The sequence below is a fragment of the Pteropus vampyrus genome, unplaced genomic scaffold (genome assembly GCF_000151845.1).
Source record: "Pteropus vampyrus isolate Shadow unplaced genomic scaffold, Pvam_2.0 Scaffold47, whole genome shotgun sequence".
NCBI classification, from domain to species: Eukaryota; Metazoa; Chordata; class Mammalia; order Chiroptera; family Pteropodidae; genus Pteropus; species Pteropus vampyrus.
The window spans coordinates 5,887,032-5,901,177 of NW_011888828.1; the positions used below are offsets into that span (position 1 = coordinate 5,887,032).

A 14,146-nucleotide genomic window follows, 5' to 3' on the forward strand; every position below is an offset into this window, starting at 1 on the left:
AGGCCAAAAAAGACATTACAGTTAGAAAATGAAAACAAAGATACACAAGTTATTAAAACTTTTTCAGGGCATCAAGGCTCACTGATAGATATCATTGCTACAACAATTTCTAACTTTTAACAAAAATTTGTCATCGAGTCAAAGTGTTTCCAGGCCCAAAGATGTTTTTCTTTTAATAAGACTGGTCCTGATCGGTCGTAAAGACAAGGCAAGTGCTCTCCATTACAGTGATGAGCGGGTGATGGCAGCTGTCCCTGGGCAAAGTGAATAAAGTGAAATCGAATGTGTCTCACTTCTCACCAGCTGTCTCCTCCAATCTCCCACAGCACTGTCGTAGAGCACTACCCATGTCTTCCTGGAGGAGAGGGTCAAGGAGGAGGAATAAGTCAAGACTCATCATCATCTCTGTCCGAGTGTTTCCTTCTCAGAATGCAAATGACACTATCAGTGCCAGTCTATTCAGCTCCAGAAAACACCTGAATGGAACTATGAACACCAGTGGGTACCCATGGGCCCTTGCACGTGGGCTGGAGAAGTACAAGAGAAAATAAGATGCTCTGGGACAATAAAAGAATTAGACACAAAAGGAAAATCAAACTTTCAAAGGCTGATAAGTTCAGTTAAATGACAAAGGTAGAGGCAAAGACTGGAGTGGCTACAACCGGCAAGGAAATGTGGTAAGAAGAAAACAAAGTGCCAGTTAAAGGAAGCAGAAGGGAGGAGACAGGTAACGAAAACACAGGCACGTGCGCATGCGCGCACACACAGGCGAAAGGCAAACAGGGAGAAGAGGACAAAATGACAGGAAGGCGAAATTGAAAATAAATGAAAAGACAGCAGGCTAAAAAATTACATGACATCTAATTTCCTATTAATTTCATAAGAATTACTGAGTATTTACTGTATTTTAAGCACCGAGGTAAAGTGAAGATATAGGGTAAAATTAAAAAGATTATTAACATTAAGAGAGAGAGCAACTTGGAACCACCGGAGCCTTGACGCCTCCCCTTTCTTTCTTTCCAGCTTCCTTTCCAGCTTCAGCAACAGGTTCTACACCTCGCGGCTCAATATTAATACCTTGAATGCTGCTTGGCACATGGTATACATTTAACAAATGAACTGAATAAATTAGTGAATGAACTGAATAAATGAATAAGTTGATGACTGATTACTTAAGGGATGTGGGAAAAAATTAAGAGAGACAGAAAAGCTTATTTATAACTAGAAAACACAGATACAGCAACATAAAGGAGTAAGGCTCAAAGTGGAACATAAACACTTTTGATGGTAACATGCACGCAATTATTAAAAAGTAATTGTGCAGCTGTGTGATTCCACAGAAATAAATGATCAACTGCCATGGGTCTATACTAACATTTATTCAGCTCTTGTCTAGTGACAAGCAGAGTGCTTGGCACAGAATGAGGTAATTGATCAATATTTGTGGGCGGAATGAATCATTTATTTGCACTTGTACGTGTTGACAATGGGTAAAAGATCATTAATGTTCATGTTCACACTCACGGGATTTACATTAGAAGTCTGCAACATGTCATTATTAATGAGGCACATGTGCATATATACACATGTGTATGCACAGATACCACTGCAGGCTTACATGCCCCAGCAGCACTACAAAGACAAATTCTCTCACAGGCTATGGAAGGATCAAACATGCAATATTATGCATATGTAAACATGATAACTGTAAATGTCTTATAATTATATATTTACATATAGTTATAAATATTAACTAGTGTTGAAAGATTCTTGGAAACAAAAGGGAAAAAAAGCACTATAAATAAAATGATCAGGAAAAACTTGTGAGGAAATGTCAAGCAAAAAAGGGAAGAATGATATGCTAAAGGGCTCACAGAAAAGCAATGATGAGGCTCACTGATACCGTTTCAGGTCACGGTTGAACTACACAAATTTCACAATGTGTTCTTTACATATATTTATAATTAATTATCAATAAACGTTCAATAAACATTACATCAATTATATTTAAATGTCTGCTTAAGCATAGTAAGCACTTTCCAGGCTACCCACTGCACTGAATTACACAAAAATAAACAGGTCCAGACACAGATACCCTTCCACGATACTGGGCAATTCATAACATTTTAAGGTTCTGTCAAAATGAATGTTTAAATTATTAAAAAAAAAGAATGAAAAATGATTCCTCTTTCCCATCAAAGGGACATAACGTTCAACATCATAAATTTAAGATACTGTATTTATAGAATTACAGAATTCTAAACCTTCAGAAGAATGCATTATTTTTAACACATACAATGCATTCAATACTATAAAAAAAAGCAGAGTAAGAAACAATTTCTAAGCACTGGGACAGTTAAAAGATTAACTATAGCTGTCCATAGATGAGAAGCTCAAAATGATAGCATCATTTAGACGTTTCTAGACCTTGGTCCCCTTATTAAAACAAAACAAAGCAAAATAAAACAAAACAAAACAAACAAAAACAGCAGTAGCAGCAGCAGCAGCGTATTCTGGAAAGGCAAATTTTGGAAATGCAAATTTGTTTGTAAGATATAAATTATTACAGGTTAAGGTTACTGATCTCCTGGTTGTATGATCTGGCAAGTTACTCAATCTGTGCAATCTGTGTCTCAGCTTCTTATCTGAAAATTGCAGTTAATGATGGAATGGGGTTGTTGTGGAAATTAAAGAAGATAATGTTTGTAAAGCATTTGCATGAGCCTAATGAATACCAAGTACTCATTAAAATCTTAAACTGAGCATAAAATTCAAAATTAGTATCAAAATAGCTAGGCACAATAAATATAAAAGTCATCCTAACCAAGGCATGTAGTCTACAGCCCACTTTCATAAAATGAAGCACATGTTGGGAAGAAAGTCAACATTTATTCCATATGAATGACTCATGGAAAATATATAATTCACGTTCACCAATAACATTTGGAATTTCTCCCCTGGATGACAATTATTTGGGCAGCAGAGAGAAAAACTTAATAGCTAGCTACTATCTGCCAGGAACTAATCCACATTTTCCCTTCCTATGACGTCTTGCTTTCACTTTCATGTTGACCTTCACAGACCTTTTCATGTAAATCCGCATCTGTACTACAAAGAGCCTCCCCGTCAGCAGGCACATTGACGAAAGGCCTTATGATTTCATTCCCATGGCCCTCCCACACCCAAACCAACCGGAGGCTGAGCTCAGAGATCTGATAGTTTGGGACATGAGGGCATCTGTGCTATCACATCCACTTCCATTACAGAATAAGCGAGAAACATCGGAAAAGCACAAGGCAAAAATATCCAAGTCTAGGTCTCTTCAGGCATATATAGGCTTGACTGTAAGTTTCATGTTCTAAACTTCAAGTTTCAAATACAAATGGTGTTTGGTTTATCAGCTGCTTCCTTTCTATCAGGGTCAGAATATTTCCAATACTCTGTGTGGCTGGCCTCATTTCCACTTTCTAACCAACAGAAGAGAAAGTATTTTTGCTTCAAGAATGAGACAACCCTTAGACTTGTTGCTATTCCTTGTACAAGCACGCAAGCCAGTGGGCAGGCTGTCTAGACTGGGGCTAGAGGAAGTTTCCTCTTGCATTTGTGTAACACTTGGGGTCCCAAACTCACTCCAGAGGTCTTGCTGTCCCAAGATCTAACAGGCACTAGCTATGACTCATTCAATGTGTCAGTCTTTCGTCACAGTGTTAACCTTGGGGACAGAGGTATCTCACAACCTCTGTGACTTGCGGCAGAATTCAGCTACCTAAACCCTACTATGTTGCACTGTCAACCAAATCTTTCTGTCACCTTACTTCTACTTCCATAGGATAAATCGGACTTAAGAGTCAGGAGACCAGCATCTGAATACCAGCTCTGCTGCTTTCTAGTCATGTGACCTGTGGCAGATTTACCTTTAGCTTGTTCTGAGCCTCAGACTCATAGGCATGTAAGCTTTATCTGCTCTACCATCCACTCAGTTTTGTAGGGCCTGGGACCTTGAGTACATGAAACACTCAGAAAACATGAAATGCTATATGTTCAGGTTTAAAGTATTGTCTGATGTAGTTTCCACAATGACATTATGTCTGCCACTAACAGACTTCTGAAGGTGCTGCAGAGATTCTCAGCAAAGGGAACAAATCTTCCCTGGGCTGATTGTGTACCTGCAGGGTCTGTGATGGGGCAGGTATGGAAAGAAGGCACGTGTAACTTTAAAATGGCTTTATCCCAAATCTAGAGGAGCACTTCAGAGATACTTAACCACCACCCCCTGGTTCCCTTTTCCATTGTCTACAGTTTCAAACCATCTCTGTTCTTTAAAATTTTCTCTTCTTTACTCTTTCATTCATGTCCAACATCCTCAGAAGATGTAGTAGAGTCTCCACCTCATGTTCATTGTGGTTAAAAGCACTGGCATTAAAAACTCAGTCTCAGATCTGAGTTGTAGTCTGCTGCTTTCTAGCCCTGAGACTTACACAAGTCAAATGACGTTTCTTGGCTTCAGCTTGTCATGTAAAATGGAGAAATACCACTGCCTCACAGAACAACACAGAAATACAACCTGCACAACCGGGCTATTCTCTAGCTTATCTTCCAAACCACTAAACCCATTAGTTGTTTCTTGGTCCACCTCCTATCGGAACATTCTAGAGCATTTGACACAGCGGACTTCTTCCTTGGACTCTCCTCTCTTGTGACTTCCTTTATACCACGCTCTCCTGATTCTCCAACTACCCCTTTGATGGTCCTTTGTCTCTTTCATTATTCGTCTTCCTCTCATTCCTTAAAAGGCTCAATATTATGCTCTTTGCCCCATTATCTTCTTACCTTGCCACTTACCTGAATGATTCGTTGACATTCGAAACATTCTCTCTCTGAAAATGATAGCCACCATTCCCCTTGCTGCCTCATTCTACTGCTAACAAAAATGTCACAGGCACCTTGAATTTAGGATACGCCAAACCAACCTATATTCCCCCCAAACCTACCACATTCTCTGTCTTGGCTAAACATGTCCTCATCTACCTTAGCTGAAAAGCTTAGTCAGTTTTCACTTTTCCTTTCCCTTACTGCCTACATCCAACAGGTCACCAGATTCTGTTTTTCTACCAAATATCTTTCTACCCAACCCTTCAGTCCATTACCAATGCCCTAGTTTAAACCTCCATCATGTTTATCTGGATTACTGCTGAAACCCGACCAGCCATCCTGCCTTCCACCCCCACACCCACCCCACTTCCATCAATTCCACTTCCTGTCAGAGATCTAAACACATTCCTGCTCAGACCTGTCGGTGTCTCACCGCTGCCTACAGGACTGAGGCAGATATGCAGCACGGCACCCGGCATCTGCCACACCCGGGCCTCAACTGCTCACAGAGCATCTTCTCACATTGTACCCATCCACTTAGCCCTGCCAGGAACACCCTGGGTTAGGTGAACACCAACTATGCCAGTACCTCCCTCTGGAGCAAAGAGCAGTTTTACATGCAGTTTTGGAAAACAGAGATAAGTATCTCCATCTAGAGCAAAGGACAGACATGCTTGCCGGCCATTATAAAAGAATCATGTTCCCCAAGTTCAGAGCTTTTTTTTCTCCTGTAACATAACCCATCGCATGTACAAATATCATCTGACCCCCTCTGCAGTACCCTAGGGAATCAGGGCTCAGAGTATTGACACAAAATATAATACTCTGGCTACTGACAGTAAGAAACCGCCCTTCCTCTCTGATCCAGGAGTCCAGTGTCTTCTACCAGTATCCATGGAACTATACAGAATAACTTATCCACATAAAAGTAGCATATATAAAGGACAATCTGGTGACAGCCAGAGGGGAGGAAGGTTGGGGGACTGGAAGAAAGGGTGAAGGGTTAAAGAAGTACAAATTAGTAGTTGATAGATGGTCACCAGGATGGGAGCATGGCAGACAGAATGCAGTTAGCATTAACGTAATGGGTAGGTGGAAAGCCAGAGGAGCGAAAGAGCAATTAGGGGGACCATTTTATAAACCATATAAATGTCTAACCAATGTACTGTATATCTGAAACTAATAATAAAATATTTTTTTATAAAAAAAGTAGCATAAAACCTCAGAGCCTTCACTGTCTTGAAACTATATTGAAGCTAATCTTTAAGAAAAGAAACCACATCTCCACCATTTTGTCCTCTAATATCTTTCCTGTAGAAAACACCCAAAACATGTTGATAAAGCCCACTTAGCATGTGCATGCCCAGGAACAGGTAAGTATTAAAGTAAGTTGGAATGGAGGGGACAGCTAAATAGAGGTATATTTTATTTTCAAACTCATCACTCATTTAGCTCAAGTTTAAGTAGTTACAAAATTTTACTTACATAAGTCAGTAAAGAGATTCAAAGTCAAGCCAAAAGTTGGCTGTTGCTTTTTGCAATGCCCCTTTCATCCGTTCTCTACAGAGATCAGAACATTATTAGAAAAGGCCTAATAATAGTGTCTCACTGCTGCCATCTGCCTCTCCACCTCAGAGCAGCTGTGGCATCAGGGTCTAAAGCAATTTTAGGCAATCCTGGACATCTCTGTTTTCAGAAAGCTTGAGACAATCTCAAAGCCATGGTCTTCGTCTTGAGCCTCTTCCTTTTTCTTCTCTGCCCCCGTCCATGTTATTGCTCAAGTGTCCACAGGACACTGAGGAACAGAAGGCTGAAAGTCAAACCAGTTAATTTTGCTGCTTGTTATAAAATTACTAGACAAACTGAATTATGATGATTTCTCTTCCTATGTAAATTACTCTCCTTAAAAAACTAAACATTTCTCAGTGCACCCAGTGTCTTGAGTCAATAATGGGACTACCTAAGTATGACTGTCTTCAACTAATAGATTTATCTATAGATAAACAACTCACATTTACTGAGCACTCAACATATGCCAATGCCCCAAGCATTCTCTTAATTCTCACAACTCTACTAAGGGGATTCCTTCCATTAGCCCCTGTTACATACACAAAAAATCAAGAAACAGAGAGGTTAAGTAACTAATTTGGTTGCATAGCTAATAAGTGGTGAAACAGATGCCAATGAAGAACGAATTTTGAGCATTACTGACTTTTAAGCTCATGCTCCTCACCACTGTGTTAACAATGCCTTGAGAATCTTCCAAGAAAATGCCACAGACCTCATCAGTATCTGAACCCAACGCACAGAACCTAGCATGCCTACTTTGTAGCAAACTAGCTTAACCATTTGTCCCTATTAATCTTACTCGACCTGGAAACTAACAGCTTTGGAAGCTTATTTGTTCTTAAAACAAATAGGATTACTAATTGAGAAAATGAATAATCAGTCCTGACTCGCCTAGATTTAGTATTTCGGTTTTGCATTTGCATTTTTGCAGACACCACAAGACTCTTCAGCTCCCTCCCACATAAGACTGTCCTCTGTACCCACCCACACTCATCTCACACCCATTATGATTAAAAAAGAGTGAGCAAGAAACTCTAGTTTACTTGCTGTAAATTTTGTGGGGACAGCTGTTCTTTATCTTCTTCATTTTGCACTTAATTTGCCCTTAGCAATTTAAGATTAATGTGCGATCACGGTGAAATGTATTGCAAGCTCACTCTGGGCGTCATCCCACAAAGATTGATACTGCAGCCCTACGTTACCCTCTTCTTGCAGCCCCATCCTGAAACCCCAGACAATTCCAGAAATGCTCTGGAAGCACAAGAATCTTCAACCTACCTTCAGAAAGGGTTTCCAAAAACCTAAAACTTTCCTTTTCCAAAAAGAAAAATTCACTTTTACGTGCGACAAATCTTAAGACTGTCACATCTTAGAGGTGGCTTCCTACTTCCATCCCATGAATTCACAGCTTGTTACAAAGCTGAATCTGATAACTGACAGCTTGCCTAGACCGACATTTTAATGCCATACTCTAGAAATTAAAGTGAATATTCAAATTATTCACATATGGAAGTTTTTTTTTTTTTTAAGGGAAACTTCATAAACAAAAGTGGCATACAAGTTTAGTTTTAAATCACAATGGCTATTTAAAAAATAGCAACTAAAAGAAGTTTTTCAGCAAAAGCATCTTACTTTGTTTGTGCACATTTTACAAGGCGTGCACCTGAAAAACGAGGAGTCACGCAGTCCCGGAAAAAGATGAGATACTGGCTATGGGAGGCAGTTCCTCTTCCAGAAGGGGAGTTATCTACTTAAAGAAATCATGCAGTTAATCGCCAAGATCTAAAACCATAAGACTCTTCCACATGTAACGTGATATATCTTTCTATCTATGTGTAAAATATTACCCAGAATTCAGAGATGCTGACAAATTCATAAAGTAGTAAAAACCAATCCTATGCATGTTATTTGAAAGTACTAATTCCAACCACATATAGAATAAATCCTTCCAGTTATATAAATTGTTGGAACATGTAATATTGCCAGTGTGGCATTTTAATCAAATCTCTAATTACTCAAGCAAAAAGCAATTGCTTATTGAGTGATAACTGTGTGTGTAAGAGGCAAGCAGAACAAAAGACATTAAAGTTCCAGAAATAAGATAAATTTGTGAAGTGCATAACAATACCAGGCAATATAAATGTCAAACGAGGAACATGGGCGTTTCCCAATTAAAACAATTCAGGGGAAGGATGGAAAGGGGACATAAAGAAATACATTTAATGAATATCTACTAAGCACAAAAATTAGCCCTTTCATTCTCTCAAATGTGGGTTGTTGTAGACAGTGTGAATGAACTTCTAGTTACATGCTTTTAGAAACTAAATGCCTATCTTACTGCACCACTTTGGAGCTTAAACCTGACAGTTCTTTATCATTCCACAGAAAGGTACACCTCTTTCAGAGTACCAGAATGCCTGCATTCCTCCCACACACCTCTCGTGCCTTCCTCTGGTCTTGCCCAATGTCTCTTTTTCTTTTAAAAAAAAATTACAGTTGACATACAATAGTATATTACTTTCAGGTGTACAACACAGTGATTCAACATTTAAATATCTTATGACATGATCACCACAATAAATCTAGTAACCATCTATCACCACACGTTATTACATTGTTGATTATACATTACAGTCCCATGGCTTATTTTCTGACTGTAAGTTTGTACTTCTTAATTCCTTTGCTCTTTTACATCCATCTCCCCTCATCCCTCCCCTCTGGCAACCATCAGTTTGTTCTCTGTATCTATGAGTTAAGGCCCAGATGCTTTGCGTTCTTTCAAACATCTACACTTCAACTCGCACTCTTTCCTCTGCCAAAATTCTTCCGTCTGACGCTCCACATCTGTGTACCTGGACAATTCCTCCTTATCCTTCAGAACTTAGCTTAAGCACTGGGTCCTCAAGAAAACCCTGGGTCACTGGTGTTTTGGAGGCCCAGGAGAAGAAGGAGCCCAGCATCTTCTTCCAGAGATGCAGGAAGAACATGAGACTCCATCGTGAGAGAGCCACAGGTCATGGTGGCTGCACAGGAATGTTTATTTTCAACAAGGTTAACAAAGTGGAGGAAAGGCTATCTAAAATAGCTTGCAAATAATGGAGATGTCTTCCCATAAAGGGATAAACTACTACAGGGCACCAGAAACCGGGGGTCATGCAAAGATAGGCAGAAGGGGCTGGAAGTGAAGCGGCGGAGTAAATGAACAAGAGGTGCCGTGAATACTTGTGAATTTGCCTCAGATTCACCTCCGAAGCAGGTGAAACTTGGACTCTCGTACCCGCAAAGCTACGTGGAACCATGACCCAAGAGCCTGATAAACTCTACTCTTTCAAGAAAGCCCTCATGGCTTCATCTATCCTCTACCAGCAAAAGAAAACTCTCTGACTGTTCTTATTGGACCTCTCACTGTCTACAGCAGAGGCCCAGCCGCCACCAATTCCAATTCAACAGAGCTGGATTGGACTCAGGAAATCTGCATTTTCAAGAATCACCACTGGTGATCCCGACATATATGTCATCAGGTCTGCCATGGACTGCTGAGTGTCCTGATACCCTCGGTTTCCCAAACTAAAACGTGAAAGTAAAATTCCTTGCAGAACTCTGATCCTTTCTGTACAACCAACCGCTAAATGTGACTACTTCACCTGCGAAATCGTTCGGATGTATCTGTGCTATCTGACTCCAGCTGAATCTATCTTCCCAAATCAGCTGCCTCCCCTATGGAATACTCCAGCTTAGGCAGAGTTCTTTTGCACTAAAGCATCATCCATGAAACTACCATACTCATATTTACCTAAGTCTGCTACTCTGCTGTCCACCACCCTCAAACCCAACTCCTTCACAATTAAATGCAAATGCCTGAGTATCTGCTTTTTCTGTTTCTCTGTGCTTCCTCTTCAGTCAAGTCTGGCTTGTTTTCTGTCTCTACAACTTTGCTGAGATTTCTCTAAATGACAAAATATATCTCTCTATCCCTCAAATCTAAGGAAGCCTATTCCTAAACAAAGTCCCTCAACCAATATCAAGTACTTAACCCTTGCAAACTTGTAACATTTAGATTTTACTACCTAGTATACTTCAATTTTTTACAAATGTCTATGTTTTGCCTACTGTTACTGGATCAAGGATTATATGTAACAGACCTTTAATATGTACTCCCAAAGGCCTAGAGCAAGGCTATGCACACCCTGTGATTGTTCAATAAATACCAGTTCAGATTAGAATTAGGGTTTAACCATGATAAGTTATCTGTTACTCAGGAAGCAAAGAACATTGTGTCATTTCCTTCAGAATTTTTCTGTGTTGGTTGTTTGGGTTTAGGTTGGTTATTTTAAAATAAAATGAGGAAGAAAAAAAAAAGACTCCCTAGGCAGCAGGACACTATAAACAAAAAGCTAACAATTAATTGCATATTCCATTTCTCCAACATAAGCAATTCAAGGATCAGTGGTTTCCAAACATTGTTACATTATTAGAATGCCTGGGGAGTGTTTAAAAATCCCACTTCCCAGTTTACATCTCATAGCAATGAAGTTATACTGACTGGGGGTAAGAGCCAGACAGTAGTATTTTTTAAAGATCTCAGGTGATTCCAGTTTTCAACAGTGTTTGGGAAGGACTGCTTTGGCACACATGAGCAGTAATTTCCTAATGGTAGTCAGATGGCCTGGTTCCATTAAGAGCTGGTATATATCATTAACAAATATTTGGGAAACGGATGAAAGATCAGTTGATCTGACTCACAAACATGCCCTAATTTCATGAGCAAATGACAATAGAAATGAGAGCTTTTAATTGATGCTGATATTGTAGTGAAATGAGGTTTGCTCTCATCTCAGGAGTAACTGTTAAACAGTCCCACTCTGGCCGAGATATATTAGCATCTACATATGTTAACATAAAGTATATATGTTACCTAACACTGTATTACGTTAATGTCATATACTATATAATCAAAGATTTGTTAGCACACTAAAAATGTTATCTTTTCTTAGGGTACTAAGGACTATAGTAAGTTTTAGATGTTTGATAGTTCAGTGATATCACAAATAAGATTAATAATAAAAATGTCAAATGTCGTTTTTAAAAGAACATGTTATGAAAAAGATACACTAACTGCTTTAACCAAAACATATAAAATGACAGTTTTCGGACAAAGGCAGTCATGTTTAAAACACTGAAAACAGTGATTAGAGATCATTTTTCAACCAGATCTCCTTAAATGCCTCTAGTCAACAGGCACATAGACCCATGAAGGACACAGCAGTCACTAATGCTATGCACCAAATATTTCCACCCTCTACCAGTTTTCCTGGCTCCTGGGAGGGTCGTGTTACCTGGACTCCTAGGGTCGAGTGGGGTCTTGTGGCTATTTCTGACCAATCAGTTGTGAGGAAATGTAACTCGCTCCAAAAGCAGAGCACTCAGTGGCTGGTCCAAAGCCCTCGAGAGCTGTTTCCCTTTGGCAAGGCAACCAGGCACTGGTAAGTGCATGTATCAGTGATGAGCAAAGTCTCGCTTCCAAGGCCTGAGTGAGAGCTAAGTCCTGTTTTAAGCCACGGAACACATGCGGGTTTCTTGTTACAGGAACATAAACTGGCTTTATTCCGACTGATGAAAAAAGTGAGGCAACATCACTTGTAGCATAAAAAAGGCCAACAGCCACAATAGCTGACTGGGTGGAAATCATTACATTATTAAGACCGAATTCCTCGAATGAACTTCCAAACTAAGCATAAAAGCCTCAGAGATTCTCTGATGTTCCTCATCGTTTTTAATATGATCTGACAGTTGATCCTTTTAATTCTATTTTTAGTCTTTTACTCCATTAAAAACAAAAGGCTTTTGTAATGGAAGACCTTTAGGAATAAAAGATTTCAAAAGAAAAACATGCTTTTTAAAAATTTTTAAATGGGAAAATCTAAAAGTGTTTAGACTCATTCTTCTGTTAAAAATATCTAATTTACATATTTATAATAAAAACAAATTCAATATATGCAGATTCCAGTACATATGTTCTATTCAATGTACATAACACTCTAAAAAAACTACACGCACTGATCAGAAAGAGTTCTAGACAGATTTTTATCTGTTCAGTAAGAAGTAAGTATGTATAAAACATATATTTGGGGGAAATGATTTATCAAAATAATAAGCATGCAAGTGATACAATTACGGTTCTTAAGAAGCTCAAGAAAAACAAAAATATGAATAAAAAAGTGAGAGAGATGAAAATCACAGCATTTTTTCTAAGTTCTGGAAATTCTGAAGCACTAGGAAAATGAAGAAATTTGTTAGCTCAACTTCAGCGCAGGTTTAAATGAATGAAAAATCTGTCAGAGCCTGAATTGCCATTGTAAGAGTATGAGAGAGAAGGCTTTCTGTGGCTTGGATTTTTATTATTGATGGGCAAATCCCCAAATCATGAAACAGCTCAGCTCGCATTCATCTGTTATCCAGCATTCTAATTTCACAGGTGGCAATCTTGGCATTATAACAAAGGCCTTGTTTTGACAGAAAACATGAATGCGATGCTTCGTCTCACTAAGTCATCCAAAATAGGACTGCGATATGCAGTGTACGAAAGTGAAATATTCACTTTATCCATACACTTTACTAGGTCTCTAAACAAAGAGAAATTCAACCTCCAGAAAGAGCCTGTTTGCAATGTTCAAAATTTAGTTTCTCTAAAGTCTATAAGAATGGTTACAAAGTGCCAGAGCCCTATTTTTCCTTAGGGACTATAAAGAAAATGCCTTTGAGCCTGTGGTTGAGGAAAGGATTAGCTAGCCTTAAATTTAAAATAGAAGCAACCCAAACATTCATCAACATGTGAATGAATAAACAAATTGCAGTTTATCCATCTAAAGAAATACTACCTAGTAATAAAAAGAAAATGAGCTAAGAATACATCCAACAAGATGAATCTCAAAAGCATCATACTAAATTAAGAAGCTAGACTCAAAAAAACTATACACTGCATAATTCCATTTATATAAAATGCTAAAAAAAAAAAAAAAAATCTATGTGATTAAAAGCAGTTAGCTCAGTGGCTTATCAAGGGCCAAGGAAGGAACAGAGATTGATTGCCAAGAGGCACAAAAGAATTTTGACCAGAGATAGAAATCTATGATTGTGGTAGTAGCTATACAACTGCATACATTTGTCAAAACTCATCAATTTGTACCGTTAAAATCAGTGAACTTTATTGCATATATATTGTACATCGATGAAGCTGATATTTAAATGGAGGCTGACAAGACAATGGAAGATGGAAACATCTTAATAGTGCATGAACAAAAAGTGATTAAGATTGGCAGCCCAACACTGCTGATTCTTCTAATAATTCTCATTTTAGCACTGACTTCATGTTTCAATGCAGGGGAGAAATATGTAAATAAAAAAGGAAATCTCCCCCATCATAATAAATGAACAACTGAAACTCTGACACTTAGAATGTGCCTTTTGCATTAATGGTTTTCACTTTACAACACTTAACCACGCAACAAGCATTTTAAATGACTCTTAGATTTTTACATACCCTTATGCCATTCATGAACAAACTGATTCAATCATGTTACCTCGTGTTTCAACTGCACTGATGCATTTTCTGATAATTGTGAATCCCATCTTATCCAACTGTGCACCTAAAATAAAGAGTTATCAAATATTAAGGGTGCAGTTAAAGACTTACAAAAACGAAAAG

General features: G+C 38.6%; 1 protein-coding gene across 1 annotated transcript in view; it reads right to left on the bottom strand.

Annotated features, from left to right (window-relative positions):
• ARHGAP10 (Rho GTPase activating protein 10) overlaps positions 1-14,146 on the bottom strand; it is a 270,546-nt gene that overhangs the window by 108,639 nt on the left and 147,761 nt on the right. Inside the window, exon 13 of the mRNA XM_011359402.2 lies at positions 14,022-14,087. Within this exon, the coding sequence (XP_011357704.1) occupies positions 14,022-14,087 (66 nt within the window). The remainder of the gene's footprint in view (positions 1-14,021; positions 14,088-14,146) is intronic.